Consider the following 11091-nt stretch of genomic DNA (forward strand, 5'->3'; position numbering starts at 1 on the left):
GTTCTTGTTCACTACACTAGAACCTATGTATGCTTTTCTTAAATTTCCACTAAAGATTAAAAACAATTAACTCACTGCTTTACGTGTGAGTCAATGAAATCTGAAAATGAGAAGAACGAAGATTAATAGAATAATGTGTTATATTAGTGCAATACATTTCAAACGATCTGATCTCACATATGACTTGTTAAGAAATTTTTATATGGAAACTAAAAGATGAACTAGAAAAACTAAAAATTAAGCAGAAATTAAGATAATAATAAGGTACACAAAAACAATGTGAAAACCACGCTGGATAATAAATTACTATTATCAGGTTGAGTTAGAAGGCTAACAACAAATCATTTTTTGAACTCATAGAGGGGGGTTCACTTTCCGTATAGCTAAGGCTTCAATAAATCTTAGCATACGTTTTTCAAAGTGTTTCTACGAAACAACAATTAACCGTATGACTGATCTCAAACAAATGTTCCTCAACTGAGGAAGATATTTGTCTATCCTGTGATCATATTTGACCATTGAAATCTATTCGTTTTTGCAACCATTTAGGTATGCGTTTGGCCACCCTTACTTATAGCTCATGATTGCTCCTCCCTATGTACGTGTTACATAAATGTAAATTAATAAACGCGATAGGATATGACACAATTTCAATTGAACTGCCTACTCAAACATTACCTGTATTAACAGAAATGTTTATAGTTTGACATATCAAACTCTAACCAACTTTTATTTCATCAAAATAACTTAATTCTACATGAAAAGCATATTGTGGTTATTAAAGACTGTATCATCCCAAAAATTTGTTTTTCTATTATGATTGGTAAATGAAAGTAAGTTTTGATTGGTTTATTCGGTCATTCAAAATTTAAAAAAAACATTAATCCAAATAGTAATTTCTAAGTTAAAAACTTGTAGGAATCTTTTTGAAAGTATCATATATTAATTATTCAGAACAAATGTAATTGAGATTACGGATAATACTTCAGTAAAACATGAATGATAGTTCACATTATGATGAAATGTTCATAAATCAGTCAATGGGTGTAGAGATTGAATCATCCAGTACAGTTATGACTCTGATTGTTGCTGTAATTTACCCACTTATAATTATATTTAGCACAGTTGGTAACAGTATTGTTATATTAACTGTAACACGTAGTACTGCAATGAGAACAATAACCAATTTATTCATATCCAATTTAGCAGCATCTGATTTATTAATGAGTTTTGTAGCAGCTCCCGTAACACCAATTGTATTTCATATGAAAAACTGGAAATTACCTACATTTCTTTGTAAATTATTACCTGTTACTATGGGTGTTAGTGTTTATGTTTCAACCCTTACTTCAACTGCTATAGCTGCTGACCGGTATTTAGTTATTGTACATCCATTTAGAACACGTATGTCACAAAGTATATGTGGACTTATCATAGCTGGTGTATGGCTTATTTCTGTTCTTATATCTTTACCATTGGGAATTTATACAAAAATTGGGATTGATCCAAGAAATAATGAACCATCCTGTATGGAATCATGGCCACATTCGTTATCTAGACCAGTGAGTGAGAACTATTAAAATTTTTCCACTTATTATATTTAACTGTAAATTTGACTGATCGCGCTCGCGCGCGAGGCTGATAGGTTCTGGGTTTGAATCTCGTGAGTCGGGGTCGTGGATGCGCACTGCTGAGGAATCCCACAATAGGACGAAACGGCCGTCCAGTGCTTCTAGGTTTTCTATGGTGTTCTAGCTTCAACTGACTCATGATTTCAACTATATGAACAAAATGTTCATGTATATTTATATGCCAAAATTGTGTTTATTAGGTACCCTGATCAATAAAATAAATTCTTCGTAACATACACTTTATACAGTAACGTGGGACTAAATATACTACTATTTATTCAGACAACTCACCATGAAAATAATCTTATAAATGCATTTATATTAATTATTTATGTAAGAAAATGAGACCAATTGAAATGTTAACTGAATTCATTTGTATTCATGTTTTTTTAAACACAGAACGGAGTACACTGAACTGCACACTGTAGAAATTTGCGAAAATACATAACTCTTGACGTTAACAATATTAAGAAAACTATAGATTATGCATTCATTTAAGTCAGTACCTTACTCTAACAATTTCACAGTGGTAAATTATTTTGATGTGAACATTCTGTTCAATGAGACTGAATCCATATTCACAAATCGAAGATAATTATTAACTGGCTATCTTCATGTGCACAAAGTCAATTATAAAAGAAATTTGTAAAATCTTAGCGAATGAATTCGAAGTCAATTTAACGTTTCACCTGGCAATCTGGTCCAAACTTTTTCAAGGGAATATATATATTCCTTGAAAGAGCTTGAACCAGATTTCCAGGCGAAACGCTGGATTTACTTCAAATTCATTCGCTGAGATTTTACAAATATATTATTCCTATTTAATGTCTTACATCAACTCGGCTCCCAAATACTGTGAAACCATTCGCTCTAATTTAGACGAAAGTTCTTATATATCGATTGTAAAATGTTCACCATGATTACTTCCAAATATTCACTGTAACAATTATATATCTTTCTATAACTGTTATGGGAAAAAAAGCTACGTAGCTATGTCACAAAGTAGCTGAAATGATCACTAAACACCAGTTGACAATAAATAAAAAAATAGTAACAAAAATTAATTGATTGTTTTTAATCGGATCATCAATTTGGCCTTTTTGATTCTTATAATTTAATTATGAAAAAGCAAGTACAGTCCTAACAAAATGATATGACCTTTTATGCTATTTTGGTTAAAACTTGAGCTTGATTGGCTAAACATAAGATAATAAAAGGAAACAGAACGGAAATGAAAAATGATGTTTAATATGGAAATTAGTTAAATGTTCCGTTGATTTGAACACACAACTCAGATTCTGGTTTTTTTTATAGAAATAATTCCAATAAATTTTAGAGGACTTTGGATAGATTCTTCATTAGACGTATAAAAGAATTTCAATATGTTGTACTTTGTTTTTAGAAATAGTGGTACTTCCTATATCTAGACAGAATCTTGGTCAAACTCTCCTTTCTGCTTTAACAATTTAACTACTTAAACAGATACAGGTAAACTCAAAAGCATAGTTCGTAGTAATATACGAAAGAGTAACTATCAGCTTTTAATCGCTTCATTGAACATTAATGTCTTCAAGGATAAATTCTGAATATAGCGCTCTTCAGTTTTGCCTTGAATTGTTTCAACAACAACATTAATTCTGTAGTTCATTTAAATTAACATGGATTTAATTTCAGTGCATTCTTTGGTTTCTCTGACTACAGTTTGTCATTACTCACTCAAAAAGCTGTAATTATTGGAATGAACTTACCTATCAAATTCCACATATAAAACAACGAATCAATAGGCATAAATGGATATATATATATATATGATTCTTTATGTATGAGTTTTGAGACTGAAACCACTTGTTTATAGTCTGTCGTTTTATAAAATTCTACGACGAGTTTGTGGAAAATTTTGATACCATTAGTGAAACGAATATAAGAAACTTTGTAAATATATAGTATTGAACTAGTTTGACTTTAACAAAATCATTGAATAAGGCAAAACATTCCGAAATATGTGGATTTTAAAGCATAGAATAATCATTGATATACTAGAAATTATCCTTCGTATATTTTCATTGTTTATAATAGGACCCTCGAATCCATCATTCTCAACTTGGTGAAACATAATACTAATTTTAAACGTTCATACTATAATCAGTGTTTTTAAAAGTCTATCTGATTTGAAAAATGTATTCAAAAGTATTCCATGCATGGTCTTTATTAAATTATGCTGAACATACTACTTTTTTAACAGGACCATAATATTCAGAAAAGCCATTCGAAGAACAATAATTCAAAATAACTTCCTATCTTACAAATATTAAGGTAAACCTTATTCTATTTCATTATCAGATCAAAATAAGGCAAAATGTGTAAATAATGAATAATATTAATGACAGCGTTTCATCTATTATCTTTTGTTTTTAAATACTCTGAAAAATCAACATCTATTGTTGATGGTTAACAACTATTTGTATGCAGTTAGCATCAGTTGCTAACTGTTACCAGCAATAAGAGCTTTTCACAGTTTAACTTAGGAACTGATTTTAACCACTGAAAACCCTATAGTACAAGACAACCACATGTCCCTAGTATGGAACTCCTTAGAAGTAAGTATCCAAGACCCTTCACGCGGAAATCGAACAAAAAATGTTCGGTCTCGAGGGCAAACTTTTAACCTCCATATCACTGAGCTGGCATTCAATGGTCTTAATGTCTAGTTTCAACGATCCTCAATATTGCACGACTCTTATTCATAAATGTCTCAAACCTGACACAGATTGAACTCCACTGGTCTTGGGTTCCCATTAAAACCCTAGGAGCAGTATCTCGAAGCTAGTTTCCACTTCGCACAGTTGTTTATATAGTTGATTTGTGGAGACTGTGTTACTTTCATAATTTCAATCTGGAACTGACTATGTCAGTAGTAAATGAAATACCTCGGAAAATGAATTTATCAGGATCCCATTACTTAGCCACTGTATCATTCTATAATGAAAGGGATATAAGGAATATTCTTTTACAATTGTTTATTGCATCACTTAATCGTACATTATACGTTAATATGCTAGAATATTCATTCATGGTTAGATCGAAATTACAGTGAAAACTATTACTTTTAAAAAAAACAGGGAATTCATAAGGTAAGAAAAATCCATGCGAACATATTGTAAATTTCAACCGTTCTATTAAATCCAAACAAAATTATCACAAATTGATTCTCTATACAGTGTTAATCTATAGTAGCCTATTGCCCAAAACAAATTCACCACTTGATACGCAAAGAAAAATACTAGTTTACAAAATTAATCCATTACATTACTATATGTTCATATATGCCATCAGAAACAAAAAATTATGTTAAGTGTATTCAGCAACCACATTACACACAATCACTGAAGTCATGCAATCTTTATAGGTTTGAAAACTCAATATTATTATATAACAACCTCATATATTTTAATCTTGCTGTAAAATATACTATTTCATCTCAATGAAGTCACTATTAGTGTGTTTTGCAATATAATAAGCAAAAGTAGAAATGAGACATAAAATACTATCAGTACTAGTGAATAAGTAATAACATATTGTTCCCCGCTGAATAACAAAATAGGGCTACCACAGAAACATTCCGGTCTCAAGTTCGCACAATTAACGTTTCTAAGATTAATATTAAGTAACATTGACTTTAATTTCTTCGGAAGCATTAGTTCTCCATATTTTTAAGGTACACTATGTTGATGAGTTCCACCTAGTACGAAACCTACCCCTGTAATTTTGGTGCTAAATGACTATAATCAAACAACACATATGCTGTTACCAAAGTTTAATGTACAAAAGAAGTTGCAAAGTATGATGGCTTTACTATTGTTATTTGACTGCTATTCACACAAAATAATATTGGGTAAGACTATAATTTATGGACGAATCAATCAGATATAAGATAACAGATCTCAAATTTCGGCCCGAAATTCACTCATCTATTTGACTAAACAGAGTTTTGGCATTTTAGCTGATGTTAGTTCATCATGAAAACCCTAAATCTAATTCCTTACCTTAATCACCAACTGTAAATCATAATTCTAATCCCTCACACTAGTTTATAACCCTCATTTGCTTTCAGCTATTAGGTGGACACTCTCAAGGTCAGTCTAGAGTCACTCAATGGTCGTCCATAAATTATAGTCTCACCGAATAATGTTTTCATAATCTGTATTAATCAAACTGTATGATTTAATCGCAAACTGATTTGTTGTTTATATTTCCATGAAGCATTTACAGTATATCACCAAAGTATATGAAAAAAAGTTTTCACGTAGTATAAAATTATAAATCCAAAAAATAACTGCCCAATAACCTGGAGGAAAAACATCTTCCTATCTTTTAAACTTATAATTTGAATGACTCAAAAATGTATTTTAATTATTTAAAATTTATTGGTTACTTATTCTGGATTTGTTTTAGTTGTATATTTAAATAGTAGTGTTAACCAATGAGTTGTAGATTGTTTTATGGACATCAGAATAAAATAGTAATGGATTATAAGTAGATAATACTAAACGATAAAAAAAGTATACTGTGAAATTTATTATTATTAGCTTTATTCGATATAGAATTCTAAACAAAAGTATATGAGCGAGTTACCCTGATCCCAAACCAATGGTGTACATGGGTTCCAGTACCCTGAGGGAACAAATGGTGTATGAATCAATCGTTGGCCACCGGCTAACATGGGACTGCATCTCCTTACGATGCTTCACGGCCTTGTGGATCAGATCGTTAGGTCAAAGGCTCCGAGTGTGACTCCTCAAGAAAACTACTTGCTTCAGTTTGGGCACCTGATCAGTATCACAGCCATCATACAAATCAAATGAGATTTGTGTAGCGCATATGTGTCTGGTGCTTCCTTGTACCAATATTTCTGTGTGCTGCATATTGCCAGCAACCACGATATCTGTGATTGGACCTTTTGTAAGTTGTAAAGCGAAAGGTTGTACACTTTTCAGAAACGCACCTGAATAGAACATACGATTAATAGATATAATGATGTATTAAAACAAATAAAAATAGATAACTTGTTGAAATCTCTAGTTGGTAGGAACAGTTAGCTCAGATGTTCAAGCAGGCGTCCAAGTTGGATATATCATATTAATGAATATATCCATAAAATAGACTTAAATGTTTCAGATAATTATAGAATTGTTTAATCATATAATGATAAAATTTCGTATAACTTAATCAATAATATAAGTTTGTCATTACTGATCAACATTAGAAATTAAATTATTATAGTGAGCTATACTCTGCATATGTTAAACTAGTGGCATTATAAAACATTTGATACTACTGGAGATTAATCAAAAATAGTCACCAAGTCGAAAATCAGTGACAATCCAAGCACAGTTACTTAATTCATCACTGTTTTCTTAATATTGTTAAAAAATGGATTTTAAAAATTACGGTTAGAGGTCATTCAAAATGAAGTAACATTTATGTCGTGAACTTTTGCAATTTTTAAATGCTGAATTCTGTATGAGTTATTTAAAAGTATGATTGCTAGTTGGAACATTTAAATATTATAAATTTGACTAAGTCAAATGTGAACTTAAGCTTGGAGTTGTAAAGCGAAATATAGAGATTATTTAGTGCTCCCTGGTTCCCAATAAGTTTTCTGTCGCTGAAATGTCCGTTTTGTTTTTCTGTCTGTCTAAGAAATAAGTACAGCACAATTATTTTAAATCTTAATATGATGTCTGCATTTGTGAATGAATCAACATTTAATTATCATCAAAATAATCTTCGGGGTATCATATTTGGATACTATGTATTTATTATGTTACTGCAGTTCAAGTCGTTTTATTTAACCAGTCAATCAAAAGTATAATATACTCCAATTTATTTATAAGTTATTTTGTTTTCTACACTTTAACTATCTAAATAACTCATCTCTATGAAACAGTGTGTGATCTGTAAATGTTTTACTTAATTCGGTGTTGTCTTTATAAAATCATTCACTCCCTCACTCACTAAATACAACCAAATCTTTTAATGTTCATCTTTGAGATATCAATATGCCTATGTATTAAAATAACAGAAAAAATACCCAGTAATTTCAATATATATTCTTTATTGAAATCTTACATTTTGGGTGAACAAATAATAATCATCCTCAGTTACAGATTCATGCTACTGATTGGTCACATTCCATGCAGTTGAACTATATACAGGAACCATCTAGTGAAAGTATCTTGGTTGAATTTAATAGTAAAATATAAATGTAACCACAATATTGATCAATGTTACGAACATTTATTTTAACAGACTTTACGAACAGCTTTTTATGTTTGCAAAAGTAGTATTTTCAGTTGTTATCAATAAACTCTAAGATATAACTATTATTATTATTAATCAATATACCATCTAATCACAATTGATTGATCACTGATCGGTGATCAGTGCCATGTGTGTCAAGTCCGTCTTAGTGCTGATCGAATGCTATCGATCAGGTTGCAAAGTGGCCACTAGTCTAGGTGGCTCGACACTGAGTGCACTATGTTGAGATAAGATGGTTGACCACCTCCAACCACTATCTTATACCATCTAATGAACAATCAGAGTATATGAACTAGAAAAACCTTTCACTCATGTGTACCGACCACATCGACATTATTTCTGCACAAATTTGTCCATTTAATGCTTCATTATGTTTACTCTTGTTTATTGATGAAGTAACATCAGATTTCAAGTGTAATTAATTTCCCTATAAACAAACAAACAATAGCGTACTCATCAGTAGACGATAAAATAATGAAGATTTCTTTTTATGTAATAGTCTGTTAATCCTAATCTCTAACTAACATAGCTGAAATACTTCATATTGGAATATGTTACAAAAAAAAGAGTTTGAATGAAAAGCATGAAATAATAGTCTAGGATAGTTAGCTTCAATTATATATTAAATGTAACATTACCATTTTCTTCTTTTTTTAAAGTAAAAAGGATCAATTTATGTCTGACAAAAGTTTTAGGTTTCAGCGACAAGTCGAAAACAAAACTCTTCCATAAAATAAACTAGAACATAAGTCATATGACATAATTATACTAATGTTTCTATTAATCTAATTATTTGAGTTCTTTTAGGACCCAATCCTTAATGGAAATATTAATAATAATATGAATCTTTTAACTAAATAAAGCATGTACACAATAGATTACCGACAATATTCATTTTATTTCTAATAAATTTCACATTTCATTATTTTATATACGGGTAAACGTTTCAGTATACATTGCAAACAGGATAATTGAAAACGTTATTCACTGTTATTCTAACGGAGATGTTACTCAATGTACACTTTTAAGACCAGTTGTAAACATAGGACTTTTGAAATTAAATCTTTTCATAAGCATTTGATTAGTATAAGAGGGGTCAATGGATGAGCTTAAACTGGAAAGGAAGACCAGTGGATAACTGGTGAGTTGTTTGAAGGTAATTCATTCATTAGAAAGCAAGAAAGTTCTCATTTCTACCCCCCAATGAGTCGTGAGTGTATGATAAATAATATTAAAACAATACATACAGGCGAATGACATTGTTTTCAATTAGATATTAATCTGGTTTCACTTCATTATATGTACATATATATGAATGTTTGTGTGTGTGTATAAAAAAATTAGATCAATTAAGTCCACTTATGAGTCGGAGATCAAAATGAAATCGATTGTACAACTAACTATAATTGGTGAATAGTACAAATTGATAGTAAAAAGACAGGTTTGCTAGTGTTGTTAAAATAGTTCATTAATTCAACATTAGAAATAAGCCAAACTTGGTTGAATAGACTTGGAAATAATAATCAGAAAACATTATCAAGGTTGTGTAATGAAAATTGTACAAATAATCATATAATACAGGATATAAATCACAAAAGTCAAAACCAGATGACGACCTAATTGAAAACAATATTATTTGCCTATATTTATTGTTCTAACTTACACAATGGTAATTTTTTTTAATTTTAATACGTTGTAGTCACCTACAGGAATAAAACATCCATCCAGTACTTCATAGATCTTAATGGTTACCTAGTTAAGAAAAGAAATTAATTGTCAAGCTATGTCATGGATCATTTCTTTTTTTCTCAAAATATTAAAAGTCTACCGAACGGTCGTCATAGCCCTGTAATACTTCTTATGCATGATAATACAATGAATAAACATCTCCTTTACTCATCGTTGAAAATAAATACGTTCTATTACATCTAAGCGTGGACACTAGTTAAAACAATAGAAAATTATACAGTGCTAAACCATCCGTTTAACATAACTCACATCATATTTTTAAGTAAATATGTTGTATGTTTAAAACTATTATAACATAGGAGTGTATATATATGTATGTCGTTGATGACCATGAGTTCCGAGACAATTTCTTTGTTTGTTTAAATAGAGCGACTTTCAAAATAACAACAAGAATAATCGTTCCCATAGCTATTATTCATGAAACACATTCAATTGACTATTTCATGCGTCAAACAAATGAATATTTTAAGTAGTGATGTTTGAAGTGGGAATTTAGCGTTTACCTCATTCTCTTGCATTGAACTACATATTCTAAACTCTTAATCCTTTTGATGTAGCGATTCAGCTTTTTTCTTTGATTGTTATTAACTACACAATTCTAACCATTCTATACAAGTAGCTTTTCGCTTGTAGTCAATAGTAACTGATTAACAATTCTTTACAATAAGATAAATCAAATAACTATGATATTTCTCAGGTACAGTTGAAAAAAAATTAGATGAATTTCACGCCTAAGCTGAGACGTGCAATATATCTTGTGCTCTTATTTTCCTTAATACTACGCTTCTATCTCTTATGTATTGATTTCGTTGATAGTTATGCAGTGTTAGAGTAATGTAGCACTTCACCCTCCTTTTTGTAAGTAACCTGAAGGCTCAAAAATTATAAATAACTGCAACAAATGTAGCCTTAAACCAGCTGTAGAAATTTAGTAGCGTCGCATTTAAAAATATATATTTATTGGAAGAAATAAGTCAGACAACTAGTTTACGAAATCTAATCTAAATGACCAACAACATGGATGATGTTATCCCCTGATAAAATGAGGATTCGTGACACAGTTACTTAAGCAACCGAGTTTATAATCAACGCGGCGCAGCTTTAAACCAGTCTCAACCTAATTCTGATTATAGTGTCTACTAATATCACGATTCCTCAAAAATGTGTAGCTGAGATCTAAAGAAGACATTTCAATAAATTCTGCATCATATAATTACTACTAAATCCTTGACAACACTCACTACTGTTAATCAACAAATATACAATCTACAAAAACTGATATAATGTGAACAGAGAAACAAGGAAGACATTACAAACCTAGGATAACATCATAACTGTCACAGTCTTTAGTCTTTTTGAAATAACTGAATGAAAAGATCAACATGGAAAA

The 11091-nt window shown here is 30.4% G+C and overlaps 1 protein-coding gene across 1 annotated transcript; it reads left to right on the forward strand.

Annotated features, from left to right (window-relative positions):
• Positions 1 to 995: 995 nt before the first annotated feature.
• Smp_132410 (putative neuropeptide F-like receptor) lies at positions 996 to 3101 on the forward strand (the record flags this gene model as incomplete). Its single annotated transcript, XM_018798903.1, has 2 exons — positions 996 to 1404; positions 3034 to 3101. The coding sequence occupies 2 exons, from the start codon at positions 996 to 998 to the stop codon at positions 3099 to 3101; spliced, it is 477 nt and encodes a 158-aa protein (XP_018650746.1).
• Between the last annotated feature and the right edge of the window lie 7990 nt (positions 3102 to 11091).

This window comes from Schistosoma mansoni, chromosome 3 (assembly GCF_000237925.1).
Source record: "Schistosoma mansoni strain Puerto Rico chromosome 3, complete genome".
Lineage (NCBI taxonomy): Eukaryota > Metazoa > Platyhelminthes > Trematoda > Strigeidida > Schistosomatidae > Schistosoma > Schistosoma mansoni.